At 43.7% G+C, this 21,365-nt stretch overlaps 1 protein-coding gene across 4 annotated transcripts in view; it reads right to left on the reverse strand.

The window, feature by feature from the left end:
* The window catches only part of ST7 (suppression of tumorigenicity 7), a 235,557-nt gene extending 215,353 nt beyond the window's left edge, over positions 1-20,204 (reverse strand). Inside the window, exon 1 of one of the 4 annotated variants that reach the window (XM_050936217.1) lies at positions 20,030-20,204. In XM_050936217.1, the coding sequence (XP_050792174.1) occupies positions 20,030-20,180 (151 nt within the window). In that variant the 5' untranslated portion in view covers positions 20,181-20,204. Of the gene's footprint in view, positions 1-8,150; positions 8,225-19,011; positions 19,036-20,029 lie in introns of those variants that run through there. The other 3 variants (XM_050936218.1, XM_050936222.1, XM_050936220.1) reach the window with 3 other exon arrangements.
* Positions 20,205-21,365: the final 1,161 nt, after the last annotated feature.

The following is a 21,365-nucleotide window of genomic DNA, read 5'->3' on the forward strand; positions in this document are numbered from 1 at the left end:
CCAGGTAGGTCAAAAAATTTTTTTAAATATCCTATGATTCCTCTGTCTCCACCCCACAGTTCCTTACTGGACTGGCTCATGCTATTTTTGAATTGCTGTCAGCTAGCATGGACTCAACAATGCTCCATGCCATTACAGTGACAAGCATGAATATAAACAGGTTGCTTGCGCTGTATTACAGCATTCACAGCCAGACGACTTCTGCACCTAACTTTGCCTATCGCACCACTGAGCAAATGATGCGGGAACAGGAGAATATTCTATGGCAGGAGCTGCAGCTCCTCCAGCAGCAAGAAGCTACTCTGCAGCAGTGGCAGCAGGACAAGGCAGAAGATGAGGAGGGTGCCGAGCTGTTGGAACAAGAGAACCCATTCCTGGATCACCTATGCAGTGTTCAGTGCCATTTCTGGGCCTAGGAAATCAGTGTGGATTGGTGGGAGAGGATCATTCTGAAGAGTTAGGATAACCAACGAACAGTGGTGAGAAAACTTCAGGAGAGGAGGGGCTAACTTTTCTAAGATCTGTGCAGAACTGACTCTGGAGCTTTAGCAACAGCATACCAGCATACCCGTGGAGAAATGAGTCACCATTGCCATCTGGAAGTTGGTCACCCCAGAACATTACCATTCTGTAGCCAACCAATTTAGCATGGGGAGGTCAACTGTTGGGGCCATTCTCTGCTATGCCACTGATAAGATGCTATCTAACCAGGTCACAAAGCTGGGTAATGCTCAGGAAATTACTGATGACTTTGCATGCATGGGGTTCCCACACTGCACTGGGGCAACTGATGGAACCCATGTGCCTATTATTAGCTTCTCTACCCCTGCCAAGGCCCAGAATTTATAAACAAAAAGGGTATTCCTCCACAGTGCTCCAAGAGCCAGACAACTTCTGCACCTGACTTTGCCTATCGCACCACTGAGCAGCAGGTTTACAGATATAAATGCAAGGTGGTCTGAAAGGGTCCATGATGCTAAGATCTTTTGGAACTCAGTATTATTTAAATTAATGAAGAAAGTACTGTTTGCCCCCAGGAGCACTGCAGATATTAATGGTGTGGAGGTTGGTCCAGCTATTCTGGGAGACCCGGCTTATCCCCTGATGCCCTGGCTAATGAAGCCATACACAGGCCGCTTGGAGAGAAGGAAGGAACATGTTGCCTGAGTAGTTTCAGAATGATAGCCAAGTGTGCATTTGGCCATTTGAAAGGCAGATGGCACTGCTTACAGAATAGATTGGAAGCAAGAGAATAAAAAAATGTTCCAACCATTATCACTGCATGTTGGGTTTCGCACAATATTTGAGCGAGCAAGGAGGAAAGCTTTGCCGATGGGTGGGAGGCTGAGGAGTGGAGACTTGCTCAAAGATTCGAGCAGCCTGCAAGTGTTCCATAGAGAACACAAACACCTATAGGAATGCTGTCAAGGATACCTAATGTTCATATTTTGAGTCACATCCTTGAACACATTATCCCGTGGGGATGCAGAAGTTGCACACACTGGGGTATTGTGTGCAAAATGGAGATAACCCTATCTCACAGGGGTTTTGGGAGCATAAACATATTAAAGATTATGAAGTACTCACTAAGATGATGGGGGCCACAGAAGTACCTAAGATGTATAAGAATCCAGAAGTTTCAATAAAACCAATCATCATCTAATGAGTGGGTTTTTCCATTCAGAACGAACCGGTCCCAGCTTCATTTAGAGTTTATCATAGCTGGAAACCATAGATTTATTTGTGCTTTAGCACATAGCTCAAGAGCAGAACTAGAGAGAGTATCTGAATCACTCACAAAAAGGTGTTTTAGCTGAGCGTTTGTTGCTTTCTAACAATATTAGAAACTTTATGTAATATACACTAACACCAACAATTAATAGTCTCGATGATAAGATTGCTATACCAGCTGAACCGAGACGATAATTTATATTAAAAGCCAGTGAGAATTTCAAGGGCCATATGGGAAGTCATTGATTATGAAATCCTTTAGAAAGGATAAAAAAGATAAACGAGTCAGCTCTTTCAGCATACGGTACTTAAGAAATGGAGACCACATATTCAGCACTGCCTCTGGTTTTCAGCTTCTGTATAGCCTTATGCTCCTGATGCATTCAGAAAGACTAGATACAGAATACATAGACTTATGTTTAGTTTGAAGTGTTGGGGTTTAAGCTAAATATCCTCCAGTATGAGCAACTGTGCCCCACTAAAAAAAAAAAGATGAGTTTTCTTTATTTAAATGAACTGTTTTAGAGCTCAATTTTTAAACACCAAATTCAGCCACCTTTCTATACAGCTTACCAGTCATTTTCCAGTCGTTTGTTTTAAAAACCAAAGATCAAAATGAGTTGCACTGTTATTTCTGCAATTCTGGGACTCTGATAATGAAAGATTCTAAGGATGAAATCCTGACCCTATCGTAGCCTTTAATGGGACCAAAATTTCATCCTGATGTGTTCTAGAAGTGGAAAAATCAGTCTATGTCCCATACGTGGCAATCTGTCATCTTAGACTTAAATAATTAGGGACATATTAGTTTTGTGCTGGTAAAACCCCTCAGGGCACTGGATATTTAATGTTTTCCCTCTCATTGAGTTTTCATAGCATTATTATCTTGGGGAAGGAAGGTTAATCCATGGACATCAGGGATGAAATTCTGGCTCCACTGAAGTCGAAGGCAAACTTCAATGGGGGCCAAGATTTTCCACAGTGGCCTCCATGCATCTCTTACCACTCTTTTTAAAAGCCATGCTTCCAATGATGCCTCTCCACTGGTTGATGCTCTCTCTCTCTGACACACTCCAAAGATGTCTGGCTGTCATCGCTGTTTACCTGATGTTACCAACACTTCAACCACAAGTTTATTTACAGGGCTTTTTGGACAATGATGTATGGAGAAGACAAGGAAGATAAGGCCTACTGCTACAGAGAACAGATGTCTTTCTTGTACCCCACCCAGCTCTGCCCTATCTTAATCTACAGAACACCCACCTACGGGTTTTCATGTGTAGGGGAAGAGAAACTAGTATACTGAAATCCTGGTACTCTTCCCCTTCTATTCTACTCAACCAAGATCTGCTTTACCCTTCATTTGTGGAAGAAGAGAGGCTGATCAGGCCTTCTGTATTATATTGCAATTTGTGTTGAAGCTTTCTGATTAGGATCAGCACTATCATGTTAATTCAAATATAGCAATGGTTGATATCACATGGAAGGTGGCATGGATTAGTAGATCAGATAACCATGTGCCAGGAAAGCCTGTAGTATAAAAAAATAGTCAATTCTCAGCATGGAACATATCCATAGTGACACCAAGCCATTTGTTTATGTGAAGACAAACGTTTGCAGCATTCTAACATTACCAGCATTTTAAGTGAAACAGACAACTTATAAGATTTAAAAAAAAATTAAAAAAGAAAATCTACATATAATTCAAGTGCCATTCCATGTTTTAATTTGCTCTCTTAGTTTGTATTCTCAGCAGCAAAATGCTAATAGAACAAGCCAATAGGCTTTACATTTCACTCCAAAGCCAAATTTACTTCTAGAAAGTGGGCTGGAAATTACAACACTGCACAGTAGCAGTTGGCAGAGCTTTGCAGAAAAGGAATCTTGCTTATGACAACTATAAACAATTTCATTTTTCCCTCTTACTTTTATCCTTCTAATTGCTATATTTAAATGCACTTAATCACTTAAGCATTGAATTCACCATAGTGATAAATCTTCACTTTGGATGAAGCAATAATAAATCTTTGTCTTCTCTTAGCAGCTGGCCAGTTTTGATTCAGACTTTGAATTTTTATCCTTTCCTCAGGCTTAACAGTAACAACTTGTTAGTTCTGTCTTTTGAAAGTGTGACACTGTTCCCATTAAATGCATTATCCTTAATTAAGCTTAATTTTTTTCAGTGTTAAAACTGGGTGTCCTTCTGCAATACAGAACCAAGAAACAAACAAAACAAAAAAATCCAATTAGTCTCTGGTGGTAATTTACAGTGCAACAGTAGTTCATTAGTTTTTATTCAGCATCATTGGTGCATATGGCACTTTACAGACCTGAGAAGACAAGCTAGAGCTTATAATACAATTTTTAGTGGAGGCCTCAATGCCGCGGGAAGCTAATTTAAAAACAGGTGGAAGAGGGCTTCAAAAGTATACTAACAAATAACAAAGTAATAATATTCCACAAGTAGCTCATAGCTTGACTAGAGAAATCAAGCTACAGTGTCATCAAAATTTTTCATCAAATACTCAAACCCCTTTGAGAAGACAAGAGGTGTTACAGATGGCAAGCAGAAAAATGTAGGAAAAGATTGTCTTGGGACTGAGGAGATCTGAGTTCTATGCCACAGGTTTTCTCAACCCTGCAAATTATTTGAAGTTTCACTCCTGAAAATACTTATGCACATTCTTAATTTTAACTTAGTCCCATTGACTCGTGTGTAAAGTCAAGCAGATGTCACAGGCCATTAAATTTCCCCCAGTTACCCTGTACTGAGCCCAGTAACTTATGTTTCACTAAAGCATGACTTGTGTTTGGCTAACATGCATCTTTCAGAAAGGGATCCAGTCTTGATTTGAAGACTTTAAGCGATGGAAAATCCACCACTACCCCTGGTGGTATGTTCCAATGATGAATCACTCTCATGATTACAAATATGTACCTTATTTCTTATTTGAATTTTTCTGGCTTGAGCTTTCAGCCACTGTTTCTTGTTATCCCTTAATTTGCTAGATTAAAGAGCCCTCTAGTAACCAGTATTTTCTCCATTTGAAAGTATTTACATACTGAAATCAAGGCACCTCTCCATCTTGTGATAAATGAAATGGATTGAGCTCATTAAGTATGGCATTTTCTTCATCCCTCCTTCATCATTTTGTAACCTGAGGCCCAATCCTGTAAACTCTTATAGAAGTGCTCAGTTTTAAGCATGTGGTACTTGAGTGACATACCTTGTGCTCCAATTAAGCATGTTCATAAGTGCCTGCATGGCCAGGGCTTAATGTTGCATAAACTCAGAAATATTAAGGCCAAAAATAATGATAGTCTAGTCTCACCATCTGCATAACACAGGCCATATTTCAGTGATTCCTAACTAATTGGAGAAATGGTCTGAGGTAAACAGGATGAAGTTTAACAAAGACAAATGCAAAATGCTCCACTTAGGAAGGAAAAATCAGTTTCACATATACAAAATGGGAAGAGACTGTCTAGGAAGGAGTACGGCAGAAAGGGATCTAGGGGTTATAGTGGACCACAAGCTAAATATGAGTCAACAGTGTGATGCTGTTGCAAAAAAAGCAAACGTGATTCTGGGATGCATTAACGGGTGTGTTGTGAGCAAGACACGAGAAGTCATTCTTCCACTCTACTCTGCGCTGGTTAGGCCTCAACTGGAGTATTGTGTCCAGTTCTGGGCACCACATTTCAAGAAAGATGTGGAGAAATGGGAGAGGGTCCAGAGAAGAGCAACAAGAATGATTAAAGGTCTTGAGAACATGACCTACGAAGGAAGGCTGAAAGAATTGGGTTTGTTTAGTTTGGAAAAGAGAAGACTGAGAGGGGACATGATAGCAGTTTTCAGGTATCTAAAAGGGTGTCATTAGGAGGAGGGAGAAAACATGTTTATCTAAGGATAAGCCTCTAAGGATACAACAAGAAGCAATGGGCTTAAACTGCAGCTAGGGAGTTTAGGTTGGACATTAGGAAAAAGTTCCTGTCAGGATGGTTAAACACTGGAATACATTGCCTAGGGAGGTTGTGGAACCTCCATCTCTGGAGTTATTTAAGAGTAGATTAGATAAATATCTATCTGGGATGATCTAGACAGTATTTGGTCCTGCCATGAGGGCAGGGGACTGGACTAGATGACCTCTCGAGGTCCCTTCTACTCCTAGAATCTATGAAACTCCAGCCCAACAACTTGTGGTTGAACTATAGCATATGTTTCAGAGAGATAGAGAGAGCCAATCACAATTTAAAGACTCCAAGGGCTGGAAAGTTTACCACATCCTTTGGTGATCAAGTCCCAACAGCTGATTATGCTGTTAAAAAGTGTGAGCCTTGTTTCCAGTTTGAACTTTGCTGTCTTCAACTTCCAGCTCGTGGTTCTGGTTACACCTTTGCCTGCTAGATTAAAGAACCCTCTGCTATCGGATATTGTCTTCCTGTGTAGGTAATTATACACTGTGGTCAAGTCACCTCTTCACCATTTATTTGATTAGCTAAATAGATCGAGCACCATTAGTCTTTGTACTGTCTGTTTTCCAAACCATGAATCATTTTCAAGACTCTTCTCTGTACCCTCTCCAACTTTTCAACATCCCTTTTAAAGCATGGATGCCAGAACAGGGCACAGTATTCCATGATTGACCTCACCAGTGCTGTATGCAGAAGTGATATTAGCTACCTACTCCTGTTCCTACCAGTATTCGTATTAATGCATTTAAGTATCATGTTAGCCCTTTTTGCTAGTTTAATATATAGTGCTTTTGTATGTAAGCTACTGTTTCTTCTTTAAATGGAAGCTTACTGCATTGATTTATGCAAAGCTATTACTTTTATTTTATCTATGCAAATAAGGCCATATTCAAACATACCAAAAGATAAGTCATCTGAAAAGTTTACTCAGGAGCCTCTTTCAATTTCAAAATTGACAAACACTTAGGAGCCTAGGTCCCACTGAGAATCAAAAATATGTAGGCACCTCAAAAAACAGATAGGCAGCTTGTAGAATTTTCAAAGACATGGGAGTTAAGTGCATAGAAGCTTTTGAAAAACCTTACTGGGCACCTATCTGCATCTTTAGGTGCCTAAATACCTTTTCCATATGGTCCAACATGCCTAAAGTCAGTGTCATGGTGCGTGACTCACCGCTGCAGTGCCTCCTGCTGGTCATCTCAGGGAATTAGCGTTTCCCGCCTCTGGAGCTCCCTCTGCAGGCCAGTGTCCCGCTGCCGCTGGCCCCATGTCCCTCCCAGTCTTTGGGGTGCTGCCCACTGGCAATACCCCCCCTACATCTCAGGGTCTCCCCACCCAGGGGAACTCCCAACCCTTTATCCTCACCTTGCCTCAGTCATGGGCTACTGCTAGTCACCACCTAGCCACCACTCACTGGGGCAGACTGCAGTGTAAAAGCCACTTAACATAGGCAAGGGGGGTTTGGACCTGCTGCCTCTGCCTACCCATGGGCTTCCCCCTTCTATCACAGTACCTAATCGGCCTTTCACTAGGCCTCAGCCTGGGGGGTTTCCAAGCCAGAGCTCCCCAGCTCACCTGACCTTCCCCCAGCCCTGCTCCACTCCAGGTACCCTCTCTCAGCTCCCTGCAGCCAGGTCCCTCCCTCTCAAAGCTAACAAAGTCTCTCTCAACCTCTGGCCCTCAGCCCTCTTATAGGGCCAGCTGTGGCCTGAATCGGGTGTGGCCCCATCTGTGGCTACTTCCCCCAATCAGCCTAGCTTTTCCTTCCATGACACAGTCCTCTCCCTAGGCTGTTTTAAGCTTTTTCAGGCAGGAATGGATGACCACCCCACTACCATCAGTTTTGAAAATGGGGTTTAGGCAATTCTGAAAATTTTAACCAAGGTCCCTGCCCAGATGATCTTGCAGTTTAGTTAAGAGCTTATAGTACAATTCAGCATTTATACACCAGTCAGGACTAGTCCAGACTACCTTTGTTCAAGATTTGATCATGCAGTGCTTCAAAGAGCATGGTTTGCATGTTTCTTCTGAAATATTGGCAATTCATCGTATTACAACCCCTCTGGAAAAAAGCCAGTTTCTTAAACACCTTAAAATATTTTTGCTATCTCTGCATTAGATTTGAACTTCATTAACAGCTGCTTTCATTTGAGAGTTTTTTGCCAAATGACTGTGAAAACCATATCTCTGAGTTAAAAACAAAACAAACAAACTCTGAAAGGAAATATTTAAATTTCTAGGTCAGAAGTCTACTATACCACTACATGCTCCACTTATCAGATGACAAATTTTAATTTTAATTTTTTTAAGGTAGACCTAATCTGATGTTTTTGAAACAGAAATCTATGTTGCAAATAGTATGCTACATTTCTGCAGGCAATAGTCTCTCCTTTAAAACTTAAAAGGGCACTTTCCAAACCGATCATGCCCAAAATTTTACATACCTTAAAATTATTAAAGTCTGGTGTGCAGTATCCACTTGAATCTTAATGTATACTTGATATTAACAATCCAAATCGCCACCAATTTTGCAGGACAAAGACAAGCAAACAAAAACACCTAATATGCAAACACTGCTTATAGGCTCTGCAGCACAACTAACACTTCCTAGAGCTGTAACTGACATAATCGAAGATGGTGGTGAACAATAAACAAAAAGGTGTTTGTTTCAGATTCATTAGAAATGCAGAAGAAAAAGCAGTGTTTATTTAAAAAGAAAAAACAATTTTCATTTTAATAAAAATATTACAAACAACAAAATTAAAGAAAAGTAATTAATAGTGTTGTTCAAAACTAGCTGCATATGCTATCAGATATATGCAATCTGCAAAAAAAACGAGCCAAGATCACAAATAAAATCTAAATAAACTGATTAGATTTCTTGTGTTAAAAAGCTCTCTGTGCAGGATTAAAATTGATATAGCACCACTTTGAATATCATTAAAGCTACATTTTAGTCACAGGCAATTTTAGTAATATTAATGGACAGGTCATGGGCAGTAAAAACAAAAATTCATGGCCCATGACCTGTCCATGACTTTTACTGTATACCCTTGACTAAAACTTGGGTTGGGGGGTGGCTCTGGAGTGCCGCAGGTGCTGGGGAGCGGGGCTTTGGCAACCCTAGCCACAGTAGATGACACAAAGTGGCCACTAGTTTAAGGTAGTTTTAGGAGTAGATACAAATTACATTTTCTACTATAATTGTAATCTTGTCACCTAGTAATCAGTCATATTATACAAGTGGGTGAAGGAGTATCTTTTATTGGTAAAAAAGACCAGATTTTGAGCTATACACAGTTCTTCTTCAGGTCAACCCATTTGAGTACCTATCACATTAGGGATGGGCAAACTACGGGCCGCGGGCCACATCTGGCCCGCAGGACTGTCCTTCCAGCCCCTGAGCTCCTGGTCTGGGAGGCTTGCCCCGGCCCCTCCACCGCTGTTTCCCCTTGCCCACAGCCTCAAATCGTGCGCTCCGTTGCCAGCGCAATGCTCCGAGTGGCGGAGCTCTGAGCGCCTGGGGCAGGGAGAGTTGGATAGAGGGCAGGGAAGTTCGGAGTGACGGTCAAGGGGCAGAGGCATGGATGGTGGCCCCAGGGGAAACAGGGGTCCTGGGGGGCAGTCAGGACGGAGGAGGGGTTGGATGGGGTGGCAGGGGGCAGTCAAGGGACAGGGAGAAGGGGTGGTTGGATAGGGAAGGGGTCCCGGGGGGCTGTCAGGAATGAGAGGAGGGGTTGGATGGGGTGGCAGGGGCAGTCAGGGGCAGGGAGTCCTGGGGCAGTCAGGGGACAGGGAGCGGGAGGGGGGTGGATGGGGCAGGCGTCCCAGAGGAGCCGTCAAGGAACAGAGGGGGTTGGATGGGACAGGAGTCCCGGGGATGGGGGCAGATAAGAGGTGTGGACCGGGCTATGACCCTCTCCCCTAACCAGCCCTCCATACAATTTACGAAACCTGATGTGGCCCTCAGGCCAAAGAGTTTGCCTGCCCCTGCATTATGTGTTGTGCTATGCTAACCCTTCCTTTGTTGTCCATAAATCTGGGAGGCAGAGATTAGAAACTACATTTTTCACTCACAAACACCACCCCAAAAATCAGTATATTCTTGCTTTCAGAAACTGTGGGGAGGGCTCCATTTTGCCCATATGCATCTCCTACAACATTACCACTTATAGAATCAGACACAATTTGTTTTCATTTTTTTTTAAAATGGATTACTTAACATGAAGATTAAAGGGCGAGATTCACTGGTATGCTCCAGCTGCTCAACCAGAGCCACACATATAGCAGAACATACCAGTGAATCTATCTTGGGTGGACCCCCATCACCGTAGTGTTTGTGTGCTTCACTCTGTGTATTTATCCTTACAACACGCCTGTGATGTAGGGAAGTACCGTTATCCTCATTTCACAGATGGAGAACTGAGGCACTGAACATTTCAGATTATGTGTTCACTGCAAACTTAGCCTGGGTGATTAGCACCTGGCTCCGAACACCCAGGTTAGCCTAGCCTAGCCCAGGGGTGAGCAGCCACTCTGCAAAGCCCTACCCAAATTACTGAGTCCTCACTGGTGCTGCACTCTCCTGCATGTGTTACTAGCACTACTGGGGGCATATCCCATGGTTCTCTGCACTGCTGCAAGATGAGTCACTCTTTGATTCTTTCTCAGCGAATTGTGGGAGAGCCTGCCTATTCTTCTGGACAGGCATTGGAAGATTGTCAGCACTCAAGTGAGTTAGCCTGTATCCTCACTGCAAAGTGGGTGCGGTTACCAGCCCGATTTAAAGCAGAACCCAAGCTCTAACCTATACCCCAGCTGGGGCAGATTGCCCAGGCTGAAAGGACCATCCAACTCAGGTGAGAGGGTTGTGTGTGTGGATGCGAGGGGGTTAGGGACAACACCTGAATAAGAGTCTGAGTTAACTCTGCAGTGAAGATACATATAGAAGCTGAAATCCTAGCCCCATACTGAAGTCAGTGGGAATACTCTCATTGACTTCAATGGGGCAGAACTCCACCCTAAGTGACTTTCCCAAGCACATACAGGAAGTCTGTATCAAAGCTGTGGTTTCCAAGTCCCAGGCTAAAGCTCTGATTGCTGAATCTGGCCCAAATATGGGCTAGCTCTCATGACAGGATTTTTATTATTACTTATTAACCCTGCAGTAACCAACCTATCTACTGTAGGGTGTTGCAATAAGTGTTGAGGTAGACCTGTTCCCTCTACATATCTGGTGCCCCAAGCATTCAGCTGTTGCCTTCGGTGGAATCCTATGAATATTCAGATTCCGTGTATACTGCCAGAATCAAAGGATGCAAAAACCCAATGCAAATTACTTAGCAGTTCCTAACCCAGTTGTCTAGGCAGCCTGACATTTCCTCACAGGCTGCAGCCTCTGGCCTGCTATGTACAGGCATCTTCTGTCTGCCTCCCATGAGCCTGGTTCCCTCTGATCTCATGAGGATACAATTTCCTTTTCCCTGTATGCCAGGGATTATGGAGCATTCTCATGGCTGGATGCTGAACTGAGTAACAATGCTCTCCACTGGTTAGAGTTTTTCCCTCCACTCAGCTGGGATGGAGATAGGTGCCCAGTAATAAGATGCAGACAAAACATTACATTAATGAGGAGATGGAACAAGTGATATTGAAAAAAATCTCTATAGTTATGTCCATTTTTAGGAAGTCAGATGTCTAGACTTCTCTACTTTCAGCAACTCACAAAAGCCTCTGAAGAGTCTGCTTATCTGCCCTGTCACAAGCCAAGTGCAACAAATGATATTTAATGCCCTAGTAATTAAATCTATCTTTCTTATACCCTCAAAAGGAAACATACAGTAATCAGGAATTGTGTCTCAAAAGTTAAACACTATTTATTTCAGAAAAGGAATAAAGGGCGGAACTGTTATAGCCGGAGGAGGGGGGACAAGTTGTACATTTGTATAAAAGGTGTGTCCCAATCCAATTCACATTGATGTTGACTGTAGCTGCTGACCTGAAGGGAAACTATTTATAAAAATAATCAAGTGTATTCTATTTATTTTGGACTAAGACAGCATCACATTCCTTATTTTAAACGCTTGTTTTATTTTTAGTATTTTAGCCTGAATATGCTGTATTGTTTCCTGGTTAAAGGATGTCATGGTTACAGTAGTTCAAAGGTTATTGTTGATGATTAATTTAAAAATCTAACTTTGGCATTTAGTTTTTTTAAATTTTACTGAGATCAAACGGAATGGGTGTAGTGTTATATCATGGGCCTGATTCCCACTGTAAGAAGTAACTCCACTGAAGATATTGCAGCTGCATTGATGTAAAAATGGTGTAACTGAGAGGACTATCAGGCCTGACATAGATTCATAGATTGCACTTCCTACTAATTTAAAACAAGACTAACCAGCATTGCCAGCCCCAACAAAGCCCCAGAATGGTAGAAGTACTAATATACCATATATTCTCGTTCATAAGCCAAATTTTTTTTAGTAAAAAAGGGAAGCACCAGAGAAGGGGGTCGGCTTATGAACGGGTATAGAGAGGGAGAGGAGGGACACAGCCCCTCCCCCCAACAGAGGGAACAAGGAGAGGCAGCACAGCCAGCAGAGTCAGAAGTGAAGAGATAGGACCAGAATCTCTCCCCTTCTGGCCACGCTGCTTTCCCCTAAGCCTCCAAAGAAGCTGCAGCCATGTCGCTCAGCCCCCCTCCAGAGCAGGCTGTGGCCATGCCGCCCGGCTCGCTGGAGCACGCTGCAGCCGAGCCACCCAGCCCAGCCCACTGGAACAGGCTGCGGCCATACCGCCCGGTCTGGCCCGCTGGAGCAGGCTGCGGCCGCACTGCCCAGCTTGCCAGAGCAGCTCCAGCCAGGCCAGAGACATCCTCCCCCGGCCCTCCCCAGATAAGGTGGGAAGGGATGGGATGGGGAAAGTGTGGGGGTCCCAGGCTAGAGGTGGGGTCATGTGGGGAGTGGTCACAGGGGTTACTCCCCTGACTCCCAGCTTCTCCCCCCGAAAAAATGTCCCCACCAGTTGCTGTCCCGGCCCATCAAGGTAAGCAGCTAGGGCACCGGGACACTTTGTTTACTTAGGTTTACCTCCGTGCCTGCAGACGCTCGAGGTAAACAAACCATCTCAGCCCACCAGAGGCTCATCCTGATGGCCCAGGAGCCAAAGTTTGCTGACCCCTGAATTATAGGGTCGGCTTATGAACGAATTATAAAATTTTTCTATTTTTACTTATCCATCTGGGGGGGCGGGTCGGCTTATAAACAAAACCGGCTTATGATCAAGTATATACAGTATACACATCAAAAGGAAATAATCCCACAGTCCATATTCATAGAGTTTAAAGCCAGACGGGACCATTAGATCATCTAGTCTGACCTGTTGTATATCATAGGTCATTACATTTCATCAAGTTACCCCCTGGATTGAGCCCAACAACTTGTGTTTCATTAAAGCGTATATTTGAGAAAAGCATCCAGTGTTGATTTGAAGACATCACAAGATGGAGAATCCATCACTTTCCTTCATGGTCTGTTTCAGTGCTTAATCCCCCCAAACTGTGGGGCGCACCCCTCTAGGAGGGCACGGAGGAACATGCAGGGGGGTGCAGCAGAGCTCAGGCCAGCCCCCATGAGGGGCGGGAAGGGAGCACCAGTCCTGTTCCACCCCCAGCTCTGCTCTGGCCCTGCCCTCAGCCTCGGCCAGGACTCTGCTCCCAGACCCAGACCCACCCCCAGCCTTGTCCTCATTATCTCTGTCTGCATCCCCCGCATCTCCCCGATCCCCCAGGAGTCACAGCCCTGGGGTGGGGCATGGACAGGGGTATGGAGGGGTACAACCTTCACTCTTAAACATGTATGCCTTATTTCTAGTTTGAATGTGTCTGACTTCAGCTTTCTGACACTAGTTCTTGCTATGTCTTTCTCCCAGAGATTAAAGAGCTTCTTAGTATCCAGTATATTCTCCGCTTACACTGTAATCAAGTCACTTCTCAGTCTTCTGTTTGATCAACTAAACAAACTGAGCTCTCTAAGTCTCTCACTGGCAGGTATATTCTCCAGCCCTTAAATCATTTTATGGCCCTTTTCTATACCTTCTCCAATTTTTCAACATTCTTTTTAAACCATGGACACTGGAACAGCAGACACAGTAGTCTACTATCAGACTCACCAATGCTGTATACAGAGATAAAATTATAAAATCACCTCCCTACTCCCATTTATCCATCCAAGGATCACATTAGCCAGTTTTGCCACAGCTTTGCACTGGGAACTCATATTGAGTTGCTTGTCCACTATGACCCCTAAATTCTTTTTAGAGTCACTGCTTCCCAGAGTACAGTCCTCCATACTAGAGGTATGTCCTGAATTTTTTTCCTATATGGGCCCAGTGTGCCCAGTGTTTTCATATTTACCTTCAGATCACTGATGAAAATGAGGAATAGTAGTATCAGGTCTAGTACCAATCTAGTACTTGATGACGGTTCCCCATTGACAGCTGACTACTTTTTGAGATCCACAAGTTAGTCAGTTTTTAATCTATTTAACATACACTTTACTGAGACTGTACTGTGCTAATATTTTAATCAGAATGCTGTGTGGTACTATATGGGAACAGATAAAGTATAATTTTGCATGCTGTTCTCCCACTGTAACAATTTTCATTGCAAAGTTTAGGAGTTGCTTGTGGCTGCAGCGGGTTCTTTACTGTTTGCCTTAAAAGCCACAGCTGTGAAAGGCTTTTCCCATTTTTAGCCTTCATACTGGCACATCAGTTGTGTCTGGGTCATTTCAATGAAAAACACGATGACTCATCTGAAGGCTGCTATAATAACGTATTTCAACTGAAACAGCAGAACAGTGAATGAGATATTTCAATCCCAGAAAAAAAAAAAGTAGCAACACACATTTGATTAGTTCTCATATGGACTCCACAGTTTTCCCAAATAGAGAAGATGCTATAAAGTGTTCAAACATATCTGCTGGATACTGCTATATAGTACAGTCGATCTTATACATGTTATCATTGTAGGTTTGGGAGGATTAGATTTTTATCAGTTATTGTTGATTTCACCTTACACAAAGTTGATGAAAAAATATTTCTATGAATAATTAAAATTTTAGATAGGCAAAAAAGAAAAATGCTGTTTGAGAGCAGATTAGAATTCAATGTAAGGATATTTACTTTGTATATTTAGACATGTGATGTTAAAAATTTAAGTTTTTGTGGTTATAAAGCTTTAACTTTTTGAGTTTCAACATCTACTGTCATTAAACAATTATTGTCTTATACCTGGTTGCCTGATCCCCATATAACTTCCCACAACTGTGGAAACTTACAGCTATAAAAATAAAAAACAAATGCTTAAGTCCCATAATTTTGTGCAACTGTGAACTTTTAAATAAACAAAAATGCTTAATAAACATAAATATCAGTTGAAATTATAAATAAATAAAAATCAAATTCTGCCAACATTATAAATATGTGAACAAGAATAAAAGAATGAAATAGTTAGAATAATACATTGTAAGTGTCCAAAAAACAAACTGCATGCATGTTGAAGTGGCACATATAGGCTATATGCCTGAGGTCTTAATGTTTTTTAAATCTTGTTTACTCTACAACATGATGTGAAGTCGGTAGTGCTTTGAATCTACTGTGTGCAGGTAGGAGTCCTTGGATCAAGCTAGATCTCAATGTATATCCTTCTCAAACCAAATGGGGCTGGCAAACATTGTGGAGATAATATTCTCAGATTTCCAGAGGGAAGGGTTTTGCATATGTCACACTTTCTACTCCCCAAAAAGCTGTTGCGTTGTATTACAGCTTTCGAGGAGACAATTAACTTCCTCAAATGCAGGAAAAATAAGAGAGTTACAGTTGATAGAGTTGAAGAGGGAAAAGATATAGCTTTATCTTTAATATGGGTAAGACTCCCCAGTTCAGACTGGCTAACACTATGTAAATTACTGCTGGTTCAGTAAACTAATGGGATTTTTGGCATATACCAGGCTTAATAGTATGGGCAGGGACCCTTCTGCTACAATGAGGATCTTCTAGAAACCTTTCTACTATCTTTTACTTCTCATTTTCATTCAAAAGAACGACCTGGTTTCTAATCTTTGCCTGAGGCCTGCTGAAAACTTTGAATAGCATTTATAAAGTACTAAGAGGACTTATATATATGCACACATTATTTATTTCTATTTTTACAATTTACATCAAGCCAAGGATTTCACCCTCGCCACAGTGCCCAATCTGCTTCTCTCAAAGAAACTAAGAATGTTTTATAAATATATTTCCCTTTTGTCCCACTCCCTTCCCCATCCCTGAATATGCCACCAATTATTCATATGATCCAAGGGTTAAGGATCAACAGCCCTGGAACTGAAGTTTCCTATTTATCCACAGAAAACGTACAGCCTGGGCAGTAGAGTCAAGCTTCCCAATGCTGCTCAACCAATGGGACTCAGTTCCAACCACGAGCAGTCTCTCTGCAACAGAGGACTGGTCAGTCTCTAGAACCATTCAGTTCTTGACAATATCATCAGCAGAGAGGTCAGCAAGGCTGCCTGAGATCAGCCATTCATCAGAAGTTAATGGCTTTTGGCCACGATTGATTTGGGCCAGTGAATTGGAAAAAGGTGTAAGGCTCTGAATCTATGCCTGGGTACCCAATATCCCAAGTTCTTCTTAATAGTAGTACAGAAAAAATATTGCTTTACATCAAATTTATGTTGTTTATTTTTTGTACAGTCCCCATCCCAAAGAGCTTTCAATCTAATTAAATGTCTTTTCTTTAAAAACTACACTTTAAGAGGGTTTTGCTATTTTCTAAAATAAATATGCAATTTTTCACTTAGAGCATGATCATAATGCACCATAAGGTACCCCCTATAGTCCCGTGGACAGGCTGTGGGTCAGTGTGGAGAGGGGGATAAAGTAGTTTCCATGGGGCCACTATACCCCATCCCATAGAGGCAGGTAGGAAGCAGGTGGCTAGGTGCAAGAAACCAGCAGAGCCTTGACTCTGCCTCTCCAATATGCCATTGGCCAGCGTATCTTAGCAAAGCAAGGAAGTAAATTGGTATAGGACAGTAGCAGATTGCTCTGGGGGGAGTTAGGGGAAGCTGAGGTAGAACTGTGATTCTCAGACTGCTCTTGGAGTGGCACAGTTACTCAATGCTCCTTGTCTATAAACGGAGAGTAAACTCTCAATTTAAAAGATTTTCTCTGGCTATATCCTTAAGTCCATCCTAGAGAGTTCTAACTTCCCACCACCACTCTCTTGTATGCAGATGTCAGAGCTCGATGCCCAGGTTCCATAACCAGAGGATGTGCTCTGCACCAAAGGAGGCTAAGCATTGTGGACCGGCCTCCAGATGTCAGGTTGGGCACTCTTCCACCTTATTGTCTGTGACTGCCCCACAGTCACAGAGTGGGGAGGAAAGTTAAATAATAAAAGTTTAGAACCTTCCTATCACACTTCCCCCACACTCACAAGTCCAATCAAAAGGATAAAACTAATCTGCTGTATGCAAAATATCACCATTCAATCAGATGGCTTCTCATTACATCTTAGATCTGATTCTTCTAGGACTGTAAGCTCTTGAAAGCAGAGACTATATCTGTAAATGCCTAGCACACTGTTGACACTATACATTTTAATGTATTTTGATTTAGAACAAATATACACTAAAACAAGTCTATTCAGGGCCTTAGGCACTTTTGCCAAGAATTAAAAATACAAGCAAAGAAAAAGTAAAATCAACAGCTGTTCCTCACCTCAAAACCAAAAGATAAAATAACCATCTACAGCAAATCAAGCCCAACCAATAGCCTCCTCCCTCCAACACATAAGCCATCATTATACCCTCCTCAACAACCTGGGTAAATAAATAGGCCTTGCAGCATGCCCATTAGTTCAACCAATTCAGGCTACTGCAGACAAGAGGGGTGAGGAGAAATAGTAAAGATAGTAGGCTGCAAAGTGGAGGGCCTCTCATGACGAATGCTCTTCCAGAACTCCCACTCTAATACTTAGGGGGCTTCAGCTCAAATACATTCACTAATGGGAAATGTAGCAATATGCCATGGGGAGAATAACAGTCTCTCACGTAGGTAAATCCCTGGCCATTTTGCCTTTATAAACCAGCACATTAAACTCCACTTGGCAGCCCATGCTGATCATGGACCACTGGTGGTATGCTCACAGCTTGCATGACCTAATAAATTGACTACCACATTCTACACCAGCTTCAGTTTCTGGATTGACTTAAAGTGTAGTTTTACAGTAATCTAGTCTCGAAGTGGGAAAGGGATGGATCACAGTAACCAGGGTTCACATGTGAAAGAAATGGATGCACTCTCCTAGCTAGACGAAGAAGGAAAAAAAAAGCTGCCCACAAAATTATTAGATGACAATTTAACAGCAACTGGAGACCCAGGATCCAAGACCCCAGACTGTGAAAAGTGGACACACACTATCAAGACAAAGGGTGGATCAAATCCTCACTATAGCTTCCAGTTGCTTCCCTCAAGCTACCAGCAACTCTAGACTGAGTTTCAGCCAACTGGCTCTCATCCATGCCACAGTCTTACCCAGGCACTGGGTCAGGCAGTCTGTAACACTAGTGTATATAATAACACTATTATTTTATTAGGTCAATTTTCCCACTACATTTATACTATTGTAAGCCACGGAGGTTATTGTGTTAACGCATTTAATAGGGCCTTATTGATACACAGTTTTGGACTTCCTTAGTAATGAAGGCTATATAATACGCTTTACAAGATTTTCTAAAATAAACCTATTGCAGTGCTACAGTAGCCACTTAAGTGTTATGCCACTTACACAGCCCCATTTGTCTCCAATACTCACTTTTGATTTCTCCTCATATACCACAATGCCCCATATTCTGGGAGCAATCTCACAATTCCCACAGGATTTGGGGCAATGAACTGCTAGTTGGTGGGCAGGAAGCAAACTCTTTCCTCTGCTAAACCAAATCGCCTCACCATATCCATGAATTTCTTTAACGAAATATTAGGAAAACCACCATGATTAGAACTGTGTTCTGGGTTTATCATAACATTTGACTTTTGTAACCTGATCTTTTATAACAGGATCTGCAATGTTCAGCAGCTTGAGCACCTGATTTCGAGTTTATTTTTAAAAGTGCCTTTAGGATGGCATCAGCCCTAAGCTGTGTGGCTCACAAGTGCACTACACTGCGATGTTTAGGGAGGGGGACTCCCACAGATCCTCACGTAGGGCGGCCAGTTGCTAAAAGCAGCACCCACCTGCAAGAGAGATTGGGGCTGTTGCACTTCTCCCGGGCAAAACTTCAGGTTTGAATAAATCTCTCTTCATGGGAACGGTTCTCTGGCTGGAGAGGCAGCCCCATAGGCACCTACCCATGGCCCTGACACATACACAGCAACATGTGCCCCGGAGAGGGACCCGGCTGTCCCTGCTTAGGGAGGACAGTCCTTCTCCTCAAGGCAAGCTTGGCTCTGCTCTCCGGCCTGTGGCTATTCCCCAGCTGTGCACCGCCGGCGGACACTCCCACGCCCCCGCGGGCAGCCCTAGGCGCACCCGGCAATGCCCCGTGCAGCGCACCCTCACCCGCTGCGGGCAGCGCGCGCTTGCCCGGCCCCTGGCGGAGAGAAGGAGCCGCAGGGACAGGAGAAGCGGGTTACAGCTGCCAGCAGACGCGGGGGAGGGGCAGGGGGCTTGCCCGGGGCATGCAGGCAGCTCTGTGGCTCCCGGAGGCAGCGCTGCGGGGGCGGGGGGCTGTTCTGAACCCCATCTCGGAGGGGCAGGCTCTTAGCCAGCTGCAGCAACCCGGTCGCGGCAGGCGGAGCGGGGCAATAAACTGCCCCTGCTCCGTGCACAGACGCAGAGCGAGGGCTGCCCCGCGTCTCCCCCGCCCGGCCTAGGTGGGGGAGCAGCCAGTTGCAGGGGGGGGTCTAGGAAGCGGGCAGTGCCTTCTCCCCCCCCCTCCATCGCCAGCAGCCAAAGGGCACCTGAGGAGCCTGCAACAGGCGAGGGGGGAGGAGGGGGAATCCAGGGCTCATGTGGCAGGCTGCAAAGGAAGATCAGGAATCTGAACTGGGGCGAAGGGGGGTGGATTCAGTTTTCCAGTATAATCCGCCTCCCCAGCCCTGCAGCTCCTCAGCGAGCCCCCTGCGCGGCTCGCGGACGGGCTCAGCCTGCAGACGTGTCCCTCTCTCCAGCACAAGTTGCACTAACTTGGGGAAAGGCGGGGGGGCTGCGGGAAAGCCCGCCCGCGAGGTTTCCGAGGAGAATAGGGTTTACCTGTGGTTAGATTGTCATTGATCTTCAAAGGCACCCTCAGGATGTAGACCAGGAAAAGCATGATGAAGAACCACAGGGTCCAGAGGTAAGTCCATGACCAGACGATGCAGGACTTGAGCTGCTCCAGAAAGCCTGTCCCAGCTTCAGCCATGTTTTTGAAGAAGAAAAAAGCCAACCCTGCTCTCTGCTGCCACAACCTCTCAGTGTGTATTTATGGGATGATTCATGCCTCCCAAAGTAGACTCCCCCCTCCCCTAGGGTTTCCATACAGGCATCTCTTCCAGCCGCAACATAATGAAGAAAAATATATTTAAAAAGCCCTACATACACGAAATAGCCCCACCATAACTCTGTCTGCCTTTTTCTCTGTGCCTATAGTGCTCCAGTTTACAGCTGCAGCTGGGTGATCCTAATTAAACTGATTTCACCGAAAAAGCACATGAACTGAACAGCCTCTGGGGTCTATTTGCAAGTGCTCCGTAGCAATCTGGCTGGCGTGGTGGTTGGATTCTGCACAAAGGTGAACCTCTAAAGAATGAACCTTTTTAGGGATTTTCTCTCCTCCATCACCTTCCACACTAGATTGGGGTAGGGAGGAGGGCCTAACCTCTGCAGAAGGGGAAAGGCCCTCCCAGGGCTCAAATTCTGGGGGATGAGGGTGAAGAGAGAAAAGAAGATACCTTACCCCACCCAGACAGTTCAACACTTTTGAAAGGGGAAGAGAGTTTTGGAAGCATCTCTGAGAGTATAATCTCTTGCACAGTTATAATAGAATCCCATTTGCGCTCTAGTTCTGTGTGCTAAGATTGATGGGTTTTCAGGCATGGGGCAATGGAAGCAGCCTGTTTGCTACCTTATGAAAGTGGTGCAGAGGTACCTGTAAGAAAGGATGTGGGGTTATAAAAAAACAACTGCATCTCAGGTTTCCATGTTATTCCAAAGCCTGGGCTGATGTTCTCAAATCCAGCTGAGCTCCAAACCCACCATGATTGCACATGGGCTCAGGTTCTTTGCAAACTATTTGCACAGCCCTATTGCTAAGTTAATAATGTCAAAATAAAAATGCACTGTGACTTGTTTTTCCTAGTCTATATATACTTCTCTGGATAATGCCCAATGGGTCTTGATCCATAAGAATCTCTAGTCTTTAGGCACTACCACAGTAAAAACTAAGAGTTTTATGAAGGTGTAAATGAAGCATAACCCTACAGTAATAACATTCTTTACATTAATAAAGTGCATTTCTCATCCATTTTGTCTCTAAGACACATGTCTGCCATGACACAAGAAATTACTACTAATAGAGCTTGCAGAACGCAGAGACTGTTGGGCATAA

The sequence above is a fragment of the Gopherus flavomarginatus genome, chromosome 1 (genome assembly GCF_025201925.1).
Source record: "Gopherus flavomarginatus isolate rGopFla2 chromosome 1, rGopFla2.mat.asm, whole genome shotgun sequence".
Lineage (NCBI taxonomy): Eukaryota > Metazoa > Chordata > Testudines > Testudinidae > Gopherus > Gopherus flavomarginatus.